Source organism: Cyprinodon variegatus, unplaced genomic scaffold, assembly GCF_000732505.1.
Source record: "Cyprinodon variegatus isolate N-32 unplaced genomic scaffold, C_variegatus-1.0 Scaffold791, whole genome shotgun sequence".
Taxonomy (NCBI): Eukaryota; Metazoa; Chordata; class Actinopteri; order Cyprinodontiformes; family Cyprinodontidae; genus Cyprinodon; species Cyprinodon variegatus.
In genome coordinates, this window is record NW_015151244.1 from 15012 (window position 1) to 29952 (window position 14941).

Genomic DNA, 14941 nt, shown 5'->3' on the forward strand with positions numbered 1-14941 from the left:
TTTATGAACCCCTTCAAAAATAAATATTGCAAAATCAGAAAAAAATACATTAAAAATAATTTTTAACTTTTTGAGTAGTCATTTTACAAAAAAATGCAATCACTTTATGAAAAAAAAAATGTGAAAGTTAAATAAGAACACAAGTGTGAATGCCATTTCAAGAAAGTGTCAGCAACTTTTATTATAAATTGAGCATTCACTTAATTTTATTTGCCAGAATCTGCTTGATTTCTACTTTTATAAAGACACTTTTTCAGGCAGCCTTGCCAAATACATTTCATCCCCTGACTGATAGGGGCCATAATGAGGTTCTTAAAAGCCTTCTACTAAAGTGGTAGGTGTAGCCTGCTTGCAATACACACTTTAGCCACTGGGTGGCAGCACATGGAAGCACGTGAACGACCTTACACAACTTCATTACAAAACACTGAAGGCGACTTCTATGTAACAGGCAATGTCTCCGGCTTACATGAGCACAGTGTCTCACTGAGGGTAAGTCGTGTTTAATCTTTCGGAAAGATGCTATTGATCAGTGCACTGATGGGATTAGTTTTGGTATTAGAAGAATTTAATCGGTTCCTGTCTTTAAATTGAACTCTTGAGTTTCTGTACTTCTTTTGGTTGAAGCCTTAGTTTTCACGTTATATTTAAACTTTTTTTTGGTTTACATTGGGTGTGTTTGATGAAACTGTGATTATCCTACACAGGAAAAAGCATTTTCATTATGAAGTCCATCATCTGTCTGTCAGCGTCGTGGAGGACAGTATGTCAGCAAGCCTCTGTGTGTTTTCCTCTGTACCGTGGCCTCAGTCTCTGCAACTCATCAGAAAGACTCAAAGATCCTGAATTTTTGTGTAAAACAGTCATTGCGCAACAGCCGTGCGTAACTGACGCGCGCTGTTTCCAAAGAGAAAGGACGCGGATCCCAGCAGGTTGCGCTCCTAAACTTTATCCGGTTCCAGCATCTTCAGCCAATAAAATGACCTCCTATCACACTGATGTGAACATGGTACAGTTACCTACAGACAGAGGAGCCCAACAACTGTCTCCATACACACCTTATGCCATTAATGCACAGCAAGGGACACTTGTTAATATCCAGTCTCTGTTTGAGGAGGAGGTCATCATCGATTTGTGCTCTAAGCTGGCAGAGTTTTCCTGCAATGACAGAGCAGAAGGACTGGCCACTTTACTCGAAGCATGTGTTGAGTTTGGCTTGGAGGCCCACAGCCCTCCAGTCCTGATCCTGGTGAAAGAGTGTCTGGAGCTGCTTTCCAACAGGGATGTCGGGGTGGCACAGCTCTGCCATCTAGGAATGGTAGCATGTGCCCTGGAAGGCCGTGGGTCCAGAGTGGTGACAGAGGTCCTGAACTCCATAATCTGTGCTGTAGAGGAGGATATGGTCTCCCCCAGTGAAGCTGCTGCAGTCTACTCCCTGCTGACAGCCTTCTATGAGCCAAGCTGCCAGCGGCAAACACTGATGCTGTCTGCTCTCCACAGACAGACTCAAAGGCAGGTCCACAGGCTGAGAGCCAGCCAAGTCAGTGAGATTCTGCAGTCTCTGGTCAAGTTAAAGCATAAACAGGTACAGTACTGACAGATGCACCATCAAATGGGACAAACTGGAGATTATCTTAATTAAAATAATGAAAATCTGCTGTAGCAAGTCTGTAGAGGTATTCTGAAAGTTTTGGTGACTGTTTAAAAGTTTAAATTGTATCATTTTGGCTCCAAACATGTATGTAAAAAAAATAGGGATAATCTATGGCTGAACATGTTTTAGAATATTGAAAAAACCTTAAGATACTTTCAATGATATGACAAATAATATTTTAAGTGTAAAGGATGGATTTAATAGGATCTACACTCCTACTGCATTTGAAGCCTTCCTATACAGATTTTCTGTTTTACAGGCGATTTCCTTGGTGCTGAGGCTGACCCACAGAGCTTCACGGATCTTTAAAGATTTCAGTGATGGTGAAATAATCAAGGTGCTCTCTGCTCTAATGATTCTGAAGCAACATGATGACGAACTCCTAGCTGCTATGGAGAAACACCTTCCAGGTATTTTCTCTTCAGATTAAGATGAACCTACTCCTATGTGACTTTTAGTGTATTTGCAGGGACAATAAATAAAAAAAGTGTACTAATTATTTTTTTTCTGAATCAGGCAGGCTGGGAAAGTGTGATCCAGAGCTGATCAGTACAGTCATGGATTACTGTTTGCATACGAGGTGCCGGTCTGAGCTGATCTTTGAGGCTGTAGCTGAGAACTTTGTATGCAGCGCTGAGACGCACACCGACATGCAGATAACTAAACAGGTTGTTGCGATTGGGCGGCTCAACTACCTACCTCAGGTGAGACTGTAGGGTTATGTTGCATGTCTCCAATACATCCCAGTACATAAAAGAAAATATTCAAGATAGATAGTACACCTCCTTATCATAAGTTAACATTATAATCTGTTCTTTTATGGCTTAATCCTCAGTGTTCCAATCAGATGTTTGAAAAGCTGGAGAAAGTTTTATCGGCAAGATTTTCCAACTTCAAGCCTCGATCCCTAATAGATGTGCTGCACGCATGCATACACCTGGAACGTTTTCCACTCAACTACATGGTCAGGATCTTTAGCCCATACTTCCTACAAAAACTGCAAGGTATTTTAAAGTTCTCAGACTGCCGATAAATACAATGAAGGGGAAGGTTTGACTGTTTACTCATCCATTCATATAAATGTGTAAGGAGTAAACAATAGCTATATAAGTGGTATGACTGAGTGTGTAATCATACAATATACAAATGGAGAAACAATAATTGTAAAGTGTTTACTCTTTCTATTAAGGTCTTATTTAAAAATGAACACAACACTGAAATAAATAGAAATTCTTTTTTTTTCTTTTTACAAATATAACCTGACAGGTAGGGCATGCATTTGTATTTATTATCCTTCAATCAATGCTCTGCAGGTCTACATTTCAATGCAATTAATAGCTGTCAGTCATAAAGTGTTCAGTCCTTGGACATCTTCTAAAATAACATTTTCATTATTGCAGAATATATTAAGTTAATTAACAATCCAGAAAAGTTAAAAACATTCCACTTGACTTTGTTTTCCAATTTTAAAGATGTTTCGCTTCTCATCCAGGAAGCTTTTTAAATTCTAAATGTTTGAATTTACACGGATCTATTCAGGGGACCATGTATAAACCTCATTTTTAAGTCTTGCTACTGTATATATTCTAGTTAGATTTATGTGTAGTTGTTGATTGTGCCATTCTAAGCTATGACCTTATACCATTCAACTTCCCATTTAGCCCCATTCACTTTCCCATAATTGCTGTTACTTTATTATTAGTTGCTGCAGAAAACCATCCGTAACGGGATAAACTAATAATCTCTCTCATCTACAAAGCAAACAGTGAACCTGTGGACAAGACTGTTTTGGGACAACTAACACAGCTCCATCTTTCTGCCTCATTAGAGTGCACTTGCTACTTGGTAAGCTTGAATTTTCATTAATGGTCTGATTATTATAGCAACAAACAAAAAAAACAGAATAAAAATGTTTTCTTTGAGAAAACTCAATGGCAGTGATCTTTATAAATAAAACTAATGTTTTTCTTTCCCTGTTTAACTTTCAGGGTCCCAAACTTCCCTTCTTTCTCCATATGAAGAAGTTTTCTTCCCCTGATCAGGCCTTTGAGAGCCCTATGGAGACATTACTGTACAGACAGGTCACAGGCCCACTTGTGCAGCTTCTAGGGGGGAAATTCTTTTCCACCAGAGTCTTCACTTCTATTGGATATACTGTTGGTAAGCTCTAGTGATATTTTAATTTAAATTTTTTTTTTTCATTTTTCCTAATGTCAGATAGAAATAAAACTCTAATGAACTGTAGTTTGTATTTTATAAAGAGAGTTCCAAGGCCATATACTCAAATTTTGTATCTATTTTGGCAACGTCTGGAGATAGTTTCAAGCACATGTCTAATATTGACTTGAAGGCAAAAAAAGAACCCTGTATAGATGAAAGCCACCTGTTTAGCTTTAGACAGCAACAGTTAGGACTGCATTTTTTATGATTGATTGATCTTTGCTGTGCTAGTCGTCAGTGTTCATTGTGTCAGATCTGGTGTTTTAGATTTGGAGATTTCTGTGGACGAGAATGGATTCATTCTTCCCCAGTCTCAGTGGGAACACACATACAAAAGGTAAGAACTGTTCTTGTCGGAGTCATCTGGTATTTTTCAAAGTATTAATAAGTGAGCATGTTTAAAGAAAAGACATTCTAGGCATTTAAGAAGTGAAAATACTAATTCATGCTGAATGATTTTGAAGCTAATGGAATTGTTTTGCATACTGGGAAAATTATTTTTTTATTAAAAAATTCATATTTCTACTGTTTGCCCGGTTTTGCATAGAATTGCACTGTGTTTGGATGGTCCAAGCCGTTTCTGTAGGCACACGCAACACCTGCTGGGGAAGGAAGCCACCAAGAGGAGACACCTCCAAAGGATAGGATATGAAGTGGTGGAGGTATGTTTCGCAAACACCTAGAAAAATACTTTGTTTTCTGTCTAGTAATTTTCAACTTCTTCAAAACATTTTTCTTGTTTTTTTTCTTCTTCCTGGATTCTAGATCCCTTACTTTGAATTTGAGAAGCAGGAAACTCAGGAGCAACAGGTCAAATACCTTCATGACAAGATTTTACCTGCCATCTCCAAGTGCAGATTAAATCCTCCTACAGATTAAAATAAGAGCATCCATACTAAGGCTACATTCAAATATTCTAATCTACACTGACTGGATAGCAAGATTATGGGGAAATAAAAATGATCTTTTCAATGTGAAAGACACCAAAACCTTACAGGTTTTGCACTTTTTCAAGGGCTTCCTATTGGTTCCCATTTGACTTTTAACGGTATTCACCAACTGGCCTTAGGTTCAGTAAAATTATGTAATTACGTAAAATATATTTTGTTTGGGGTATTTTCTTTCTGCTTGTTTTTGTTGTAGCTGGAATTCAATTTCCAATCAACTTTTATGACTATTTAAGTTATTCCGGAATTGTACAAGCTATTGTAAATTTTATGTGTAATAAAGCTGTTGTTTTTTATGTCTTAATGTCTGGCATTTATTTAATAAATTTAAAGACAAATCTAAAATTTGAATGTTCATATATTTGAATAGTTTAAAATGACATGTTAATGAGATGTTAACAATGTGAGATGTACCAAACCACAATAAACAACCATAAACCTGACTTTTACAACTATTTCTTTTAGGGACAAAGACAAAATAGAGTTTAAATGTAAGTTGCAAGGGAAAAGACACAATATTGGAAACTTTTAACAAATAGAAATATGATACTAGCACTTGTAGTCGGCCAAATAGTCAGTTTTTATGCTGTTTGTAGAATTACTTTTATTTTGTGTATGTTTCTACCAGCTTTGTAGATTTTGACAGTTCTGCTTATTTTTCCTCACAGTTACAGAATGTAAGTTAGGTCAAATTGGATGTAAAGTGTTTGGAAGCACTTCAAGTCTGCCACAGATTTCTATTGGGATTTGGTTCAAGACCAGGTGTTTCCTGAGTGCTATTTGAAGGATTCTGTTCGGCCCTCAACCACAATTTAAGAATGGTATCAATTTGATTTGCTAGAAGAAAATGGTGATGTATTTTTTCTGATCCGAGAATTTAAAAAAAGATCCAAAGGACAATCTTATCTCAATTGTGAATGTAAGGCACCGTAAAATGTATTTTTTATTAGAACACAATTTTTCTATACTTTATACAAAAATCCAGTGAGTTTCCCTTATAAACAGAAATGATAGTCTCTGTTTATTTAGTTCTGCTAAATAAAGCAAGAGTGAACCATATCATGTTCTGACTGATTAAAGTACACAAAGAAAAATCAAGACGATAGTAAAAGTAAAAAGACATTTTATGCTTTCCATTTTTTTCTAACCAGATAACCTATTGAAATATTTTTTTCATGTAATATTTCTTTTTATAGAAAAGTGATTTACAGATCACTTTTCTTTAGAATTAGGACTAATTTGCTTCTTTCATTTAAATATTGTGCATTTGTGTTATCTTTAATCAGGTAAAAATTAACAATGAACAATATTTTTGGCTCCTGAAGCAATTAAATTAGCTTGCATCTCTGGCTCCTCATGGCAAGAAAAGAAATCTTGGGCACTTTGGGTTTTCTCTTTGATCTCAACTATTTAATGGGTGTATAGAAGACCCTGAACTCAATTTTTTTGCAGCTCCCAACAGGCTTGCTCCTCCAGGATCCTGCACAGAAAAGCACATACAGGTATTAGAGACATAGGGCCGGATTTATCAAGATCCAACTTTGCGTGCAGTAATATAGAGTCAGATACCGTCAGCAAAATTGCTTTCAGGTTTGATAAATCACTTTGCGAGTGCTAAATTAATATATTTACGTGTTCTCCTCCCACAAGATGCACTTTTGCGTGTAAACGCCCCATATTGCATATTCATTGCAGAAAAAGTACTAAATGGATAAGAGGCGCTATTTAGCACGTTTTAAAGACCAAATCCTTTTAGCACGCTGTTGATAGATCAGTTTGTACATTTTTTAGCGTGCGCAGTGAAATAGCTCACGTTTTTATACACAGTGCTTTTTGATCGATCCGGCCCATAGTGTTTCACATAAAGTTCAAAAATAATATATTTTGGTCATATTTAACTTGTAAACTCCAAAAACATTTTAAGATAAAATGTAATAATATGCATACATAGGCTTTATAAATTCACACGAATATATACATATAATCATTTTAATTGAGTGTATCTGTCCGTCTGTCTGTGTCTTGTCTGCCTACCTATCAGATGCTTATAAATCCTTTACATGAAATTCCTGAAAAGGGACTTTTTAGTGATTTTTAAATTCTTTTTTTGTTTTTCTTTCTTTTTTTGTTTTTATATTTGCAGCCTTTCTGCAGATGAAAGGATATGCCTTTGGCCCCTATCTTAAGAAGTATAGGCAAATTTTCTGTTAGCCTTTATAACCAGTTGAACACCTGATTGTGATAAATTGATCTCAAACAATATATTTCTATTGGCATTGCACACTATTTGTAAGTCACTTTCAATTTATGTTGTAAGACAAAATGACTATAAGTCTCTACTAAATGCACAAACAAATGTAAAAAATTATATCTATCAAATTCCTGCAGTTAGATCAATTATTTGAATCATACTATTTTGCAAAGCATATCTAGAAAACAGAAGTGGGATGTCAAAGAAAGCAATAGATGGATTTTGACCTGTTGGATGCTGGGTAGATTAGTCCTCTTCAGCCAAAGCCTGCCGGCTCCTAAAATAAGACAAAACATACAAAGTACATGTTGCAGACATGAACTGAGAACCAGTATAAAAACTAGTAAATAATCAGATTTTTGTTGGACCAGTGATTGTACTCACCTCATCGAGCGCGGAGGTAGCATGATGCTGTGGGGGTGTGCTGTAAGGACCAGCTCTCCTCTCACAGCCTCCATCATTATGTTCTGCAGCGTGTTTAACAAAACACAGTCAGTTAAATCTGCAGGAACATGCAGAGACCCCGGAGGTGTCTGGTTTAGAGGAATTGCTTCTAAACATTCTGCTACTCTTGCTCCATCTACTGTCGAATTCATGAGAACAGAATGTTGAGGTGAAGATGGTAAAATGGAGGGCGGACATGTAGCAATGTGAGCCTGGTAGGGTGGAGGCTTGGAGGCTAAAGCCATCAGAAACTCTGCTAAAGCTGCATCATCAAGTAGATTTCTGCAATGTAAAAGAAAAATTAGTAACAACACATAAAAGGGAAGGATTCCTCTGACACTGAGCATTTTCTCTGCTTGTTACTTGTAAAGAGTAGTAAGTACATCCACCAAGATCTCTCTCCCAATGGGCGGTGATGATGAAAACAGCTCAGCAGGGAGGTTTTGGCCTGAAGAATCAAGTACGATACCCTGACTCCTGGTAAAGTGAGGGGATATGCATAAAAAAAATAATCACAGAATTTTTAATAAGATGAAATGCAGATGGATTTCAGCAAAATGCTGTAATTCAGTGTAGGGGAAATTTTTTTACCTGTGATGTTTCTTGTACTGGTCAGGAAAGTGTGTGAAGTAGTCCAGACAGTCATGGGAGTGGGCTGTCACACTCAGATGCAGCAGAGCAGGTTCAGGAGGTTTGGGGCGCCTCCATACTTTCGCTGCTTCTCGCTGCAGCCTTTTCTCAGCTCTTGTTTGTTTGGGGTATAAAATTCCAGCTGTTTTGCTGCTGTTGCTGCCAGAGATAGGAGGAAGAGTCTGCAATGGAGCAGTAACAGAAAATAAAGGGTTTTTTTCTCTCAAAGAGTCATATTTCAACGCACTGTGTAAAAAGAAGTGTCTTTGTTAGACTGAGAATAAAGAGAACCTTGTATTTTATAAGGGGTTTCTCTTTTCTTGCAGGAGGTGTGAGGGATATCTGTATAAAAAAATCACAGCTTGTAAAGATTATGAAAAAGACTCCTTTTTTTACAAGACATATTTAAGTCAGACCTCATCAACTAAAACTCTTTGAAAGTCAGAGGCACGCTTGTCGGTGATTATGAATTCATCTTCCTGACGTTTTTTTTCTGCTTCCCAGCGCTTCAACTCGTGTTGATACTGCACTAATGCAGCTTGTCGAGTAACCTGGATAAAGACAGAATGTTCCAGAAAACATGGGCAGAAATGATCAGTTTAAGTTATTGGAAAACTCACATTCTATTTCTTACATCTGCAACAGTGGCTTGCAAAAAAGTTAATGGAAATTCTTAATCTTTTCACATTTTGTCAAATAAGAATAACAAACTATGTATTCTATTTGGAGTAGTACTGTCCAACATTATGTAGTGAAAAGAAAATTTAAATTTTTTGTTGAACCATCTTGCTTAAGTTTGTCTTTCCCTCTACTGCTATTTACATTTGGAGACATCTGTATTTAAATTATTCCACAAAATAACATAGCTTATTTTAATATTTTAACTTTAGTTCATTTGATCTTGACATATCACAGGACTACAGTTATATAACCTAAACTCTGATGCAGACCATAAAATGATGAAATTTATGTTTAAGATCCACCCTTTGTAATCGAAATCAAACTAAATATTATCAATACTACTTCTTTTCAGACTTTGACTTGGCCATTTTAATTAATAAATAAGCTTTTACCTAAAAAAAACTATCGTAACACTGTCTGACTGTTTAGTACCATCGACCTGCTGAAGGGTGAATTTCCACCCAGTTTTTAAAGGGGAACACCATTTGTTTTTACATTGGGCCCTTGATTTTACGTTTTCACATCATGTTCTACTCACCCATATTAGTTTTGTGTCATTTGGAGCCGTTCTAAAGATATTAGTTTTGTAATTTTCGATTCAGTTTATTTATATAGCGCCAAATTCACAACCAGATCATACAATCAAATTGATACAAAGTTTTCTATCTAAGGAAAACCAGTTGATTGCATTGACTCATTAATCCAAATAACGTCTTCCTATGGGCAACGAGTTGAATACACAAACTTAACTGTTCATAATTTATTCTTTATGGTAGCATTCATAACATGCAGGCGAAACACTGTCCCCCAGACATCCGCGGTTATATTTTTTATATCTATATATTTTTTTTTAAACAAAGCAGAGTGTGTATGACGTCATCCGCGCGCGCCGGCTACCATTCATTCATCCTGTCCGCTGAACTGCTGCTAGTTTTACTCACATCCCTGGAAGATGTCTAGTGCTACTACCACAGATGATCTCGCTCTCGAAATGGAATTGAACAATTCAGATTAGCTAGCTGAATGAATAGAAGGGGGAGAGCGTAGCCGGCTGTGGCCCGGGCTGCCTGTCACAACTCCAGTCCGGCGCGCGGATGACGTACTACACACTCCGCTTTGTTTAAAAAAAATCGAAATCTGGGGGACAGTGCTTCTATATGGTATGAATGCTGGAGTACCATAAAGAATACATTATGAACAGTTTGTGCCTTCAACTCTTTGCCCATATGAAGATGTTACTTGGATATAACAAAACCGAATATCTTCGGAACAGCTCCAAATGACACAAAACCAATATGGGTGAGTAGAACATGATGTAATAACGTAAAATCAAGGGGCCAATGTAAAAAAAGAACGGTGTTCCCCTTTAAGGAGCCGGAAAATGATTGTCTTCGCTATATTTCCCGAAGATGGCATCTCCGCAACTTTATGCAACTTTCCATGAATAAATTTGGCTTGGTGATGCACGGTGTTGAGTTGCTCCTCATCACAGTGATTCCTTTTTCACCATGTTATGTTATATAGACAGTCATGCAGGTCTTTGTAGGTCTGGAGCTGTAACAAGCTGTATTATTTCTAAAGATTTGGATATCGTTTTCTAATCTTTATTTAACTGTCTGCACAACTTCACACATAACGCCAGACATCTCTGAAGAGATCCTTGGTCTTCATGCCGTTATGTTCTCAAATCAACCTCTGACAAAAATAAAACAAGCTTTCAAACTCCACTTCTTTTACTCCATAATTTTACATTACTTAAGTGTTAATGTGTTGCATAAAATCCCAAAAGTACATTTAAGTTTGAGGTCATAACATGACAAACAGTTTGGATCGATTTTAGAGCAACAACTTTGTACCTGACATATGAGATCAAGCTGATCAACAGAAGGATAATGAGATACGTAAGTCAGGACGCAAAGAGCAAACTCTCCTGGACCAAGGCAGCCTCGCTCTGGCTGGATTTGTAACACCTGTTTAAAACATAAGAGAAAATGAAGGTAGATTATAAAATGATGAGCCATGTAGTTGTTTGTTTAGGGATATATAATTGGTAGAACAAACTTGTTTATTGTGCTGTGTGGGAATTTCCCAGAGGTAGTGAAGAGTGTCTGCGTTGGACAAACTGGTGAGGAAGATGATTCTAGAAGACGTTGTGTAAACAGGGATATGACCCAAAACGACCGTGTCCTCAGACAAGAAAGCCACCTGCACAAACTCATGCAGTCAGAGGAGAATCTGGGAGACTTGGGTAATACAAGATTCACAGCCTTAACCATGTTTCAAAGAAAGTCGAATCTGCCAAGATCTTAATGTTACAGAATTTAAGTGAATGACCCGCTGAAGGTGGCAACTGTGCGTATAAATGCACTTACCTGTCCTGGGAATGGCATCTTCTGGACAAAGAGCTCCTTTTTATCATTGCATTGAACGAGGTTAGATGATGCATTAATCCCACATCCCTCAAACTTGATTACTTTTGAATCCCTACCCTGGATGTGGATAGGAACATCCATCTGTTCATGATACAAACAAAACAATTTAGGGACAAGCCTATGAAATCAATTGCCCAGTTATAGACTGCAGTGGAAGAAAATGACTATACAATGTGGTTTATTATCATCAATCTACACTGTGAACTCATATCACTCTGATTTCAGTCATACATGGTACATCTTAGCCTCCAGTGGAGAGAAGATCCATTCAAGGGTGGCTTTATTTCCAGGAGGAATGTCTCCTTGTGGACTGAGGCATCTCAATACTGGATGATTATAGTTATCCATCTGAAGCTGTGACAACACTGCTTGGTCCACTTCATAATGTACTGCCACTGCTCCACTATTGTACAATTCGTACATCTAAACACATTAAATGAAAGTGTGAGACTTTAATCAGAAACTTTTTGTCGATTGAGGCTTTTGTATTTTAGTAAATTTAATTGATTATTAATGTTAATATATATTTTATTTTTTTATCAAAAAAGGCTTACCTGTTGTGGAGGGCTGGAGTCACCGATAGCTATAGACCTGAACGTATGGTTATTCGAAGCAAAGTGGATGTATGGTTCATTTTGGTCGACTGTTACTCCTTCAAATTTTAGCTGCAAACAGAAAAGTTTAAGCCTAGAACAGCAAATATCTTTTTTTTAATCATTATTATTGTTTTGCAGAAAATGTTTTTGCTCTATTTGATATGCCTCAGAGGTTGGATTTGCAATTGGAAATAATGTAAAAGTCATGATTAGCTATTGCTAACCTGCTATTGCAGGTTGGAGAAGAAGTTTGATTTCCCCCTCATACTCAGTGAACAGGCCCAATACTCTTAGCAAAAGCAACTGTTGACAATGTGACAATTTAGAACTTCTGAATTTTAGTTTAGAAAATATCTTATGGTAAGCCCCCTATGTCAGAATTTTAACATGGGATGTCAGAGGCCAACCCAGAGATGAAGGATTGAGAGCTGAACTTTAAGGAGCACTTCCACTATGGGTTCCTAAGCATGTTCCCCTGACTGTTAGTCCAAAATTCTGAGTCCAAAATTACATGCATAAATCAAACGGAACAAAATTCTGTTCCATTTGATATATGCATGTAAATAGCTTTATTACAATTCATGCAGAGAGTATTACAGATTATATGGAGACTGCAATGGGAAAGTAGAACAGCGGGGAAAAAAAACAAGAAAAAGGAGAAAAGATTAAAGAAAGAGGAGATAAAAGGGGGACAATGATAATAAATATATGAAATATCAGTTAAGGAAAATACATACCGGTATATTTTTTTGTTTGTTTTACAAAATTTACATACTGCATATTTAAAAGCCACATACTACTCCTTCAATTTATGTGTAAATCAGAAAAATAGGAATAAATGGACCAGTAGTAGGGTATGTGAGAAGTATCTCCTTGGAAGAAAAAAAACAGCCAACAATATGCTGCTGCAGCATTTTCCTCGCCATATATTCCTTAGAAAAGGTGAATAATCAAAAGCCCTGGGTAGTTGCTAATGTTGGCATTAAACTTTTTAAAAGCCTGTTAATCGGCCAGCAATATAAATCAGGTGTAACGAAGCAGAGCAGCTTCTAGAACATGAAGGACAGTGTACCTGAAAGAACCACGACTGAGTTATAGCTCATATAAGGGAGGATATATAAATATATTCTGACTTAACGAATAAAAACATCTCTTAAAAAGGTTTGGCAAGAGCATCAGGTTCTCCTTATGAGCTGGGGGATAATGAAAGAAAAAATAATAATTGAGAGATGCAAAACATCATCCCAACACAAATCTCTACCTTTAAATCATGGTTAATTTAAAAAGTACTGCCTCTTTTTTTTTTACAATAGATTTTCAGAATGTCTACCAAATTTTGGACCAGGTTCCTGCAGTGGAAACGCAAGACGAAATACAACACCCCAAAAAAATACTTCGGTTGCTGAAAATGCTCCTGCAGTGGATGCAACTTTATCAATTGAATTTTGGTCCATTTCTAAGGATAAAATGCCCGTCATAAAAGTTAAACAAGGGGTCTCACTGAATTCTGCTCATCTTATGATATAAATGGTATGTCCTACATCTGAAAGGAAGAGGAAATTTTCTACTTTAAACATATTGCAAGAGAAACACAATGTGATTTCACTGGATACATTTCATAGTTATGAAATTATGATCAATTACTCGTACCCTATACAGGTCTGTTCTTCTAGTACAAGTATTAAATGTCACTATTTTCTTACTGTAGTGAATTGCATTCCTTTAAAATTCTGACATCTGAGGCCAATCAAACAGAGCTCAGAACTTCTACAGTATAAAATAAAGCTAAGTGTAAAAAAACTCACCAGAATTTCACTGCCAAAATTGAGTTTGAACAACACAGAAAGTTGGTTAGTTCCAATGAAGTCATGACTGTAAAGAAAAAGATGTAAATCTAGATTTTACCAAATTAGATGTTACGTTAGGTTATACATCTTATACTTAAAAGGTATAAGAGAATTTTTTTTATTATGAGTTTTAAAGCTTAATAATAGTTGTAAACAGGTTGTAATGGGAACCTGTGCATCCCTGACCTATAAGTGAAGCGTACTGCCTTCTTCTGGCCAGGAAGCAAAGTTCCAGAACGAGGGGACACTCGAAAGAGTTGTTTGTCTGAAATCTGAAAATAAACAATACATTTATAAAATGAAGATCTGATTTAATATTGTTTTTTATGCTTTTATTATTCCTCTAATGTTTAATTAACCCAAATTTATGTCTATAATAAATCCAATAAGCACTTGTCTACTGATCATTTAAAATGATCACAGGATTTTGGAATGACCTTTTTTTAAAAAAAAAAAAAATAATAATGATATACTTTGACTTATAATCTTCTTTGGTGAATGCATTAAAAAAAACTAACTTCTTGTTTGGATAAAACACTAGCTCCAAATCCACCATGGGTATGAATAATAACACGTGTATAACCATATGGTACCACCTTCACAGGGAGCAGGTCTGTGTAATCTGCTAAGGCCCAGTCCTCCAGCTCCATCTGTTGGTCCTCTGGAAATAAGAATGTCCTATATGATTGAACACAAGTATAAAATAAATGATTCATTCATTCATAGATAAAGAATATCAGTGCAATTGTTTAAAACTTATTTTCTTTTTAACGATTTTTCATCTCACATATACACTGCATAACCTAACGGTGTTTTCTGCAGTTTTTTGTGCACATACCATTCTGCAGGGATAGAACCAGGGTTAACAAACATCAACATGAAATCTGAGGGATCTGAATTCAGAGGAGCAGCACCAAAATTGAAATCCAACATCACTTCACTAAAGATCGATGGACTGTTGTCCAGACTGTAAAAGGAAGGAAAGGAGAAGATAAAGCACATATTGAAACCTGACAGTTAAAGGCACACTATGCAACATTTTTCAGTTAATTAATGTGTTCCATAACGTTTTGGATGATTAAATGATTCATTTCAGGTTGAACAAAGGTATTCTCGGCCGCCCTGGTGGTCTGTGGGGGAAATACCGCACTTGCAATTGCAGGAGCACCGAAGAGCTACTCTATCCTTTCTCTGCCTTGCAGCTATATTTGCTGTGATCAGTGGGAATAAAGTAATTTT

At 36.6% G+C, this 14941-nt stretch overlaps 2 protein-coding genes across 2 annotated transcripts in view; one reads left to right on the forward strand and one right to left on the reverse strand.

Moving 5' to 3' along the window:
- Positions 1-717: 717 nt before the first annotated feature.
- On the forward strand, positions 718-5060 carry LOC107098585 (FAST kinase domain-containing protein 3-like). The gene is made up of 9 exons (XM_015396334.1): positions 718-1585; positions 1914-2064; positions 2171-2358; positions 2490-2658; positions 3414-3499; positions 3643-3814; positions 4142-4211; positions 4422-4536; positions 4640-5060. Exons 1-9 carry the CDS (start codon positions 725-727, stop codon positions 4751-4753), a joined length of 1926 nt encoding a protein of 641 aa, XP_015251820.1. The 5' UTR covers positions 718-724; the 3' UTR covers positions 4754-5060.
- An 894-nt stretch (positions 5061-5954) lies between these two features.
- The window catches only part of cfap65 (cilia and flagella associated protein 65), a 17689-nt gene continuing 8702 nt past the window's right edge, over positions 5955-14941 (reverse strand). Inside the window, exons 19-34 of the mRNA XM_015396333.1 lie at positions 14541-14669; positions 14299-14380; positions 13889-13974; positions 13661-13727; positions 11814-11924; positions 11491-11682; positions 11200-11340; positions 10889-11032; positions 10684-10797; positions 8563-8697; positions 8438-8488; positions 8108-8328; positions 7880-7993; positions 7457-7798; positions 7300-7349; positions 5955-6301 (exon numbers count right to left, since the gene is read on the reverse strand). Of these exons, the coding sequence (XP_015251819.1) occupies positions 7319-7349; positions 7457-7798; positions 7880-7993; positions 8108-8328; positions 8438-8488; positions 8563-8697; positions 10684-10797; positions 10889-11032; positions 11200-11340; positions 11491-11682; positions 11814-11924; positions 13661-13727; positions 13889-13974; positions 14299-14380; positions 14541-14669 (1960 nt within the window). The 3' untranslated portion in view covers positions 5955-6301; positions 7300-7318. The remainder of the gene's footprint in view (positions 6302-7299; positions 7350-7456; positions 7799-7879; positions 7994-8107; positions 8329-8437; positions 8489-8562; positions 8698-10683; positions 10798-10888; positions 11033-11199; positions 11341-11490; positions 11683-11813; positions 11925-13660; positions 13728-13888; positions 13975-14298; positions 14381-14540; positions 14670-14941) is intronic.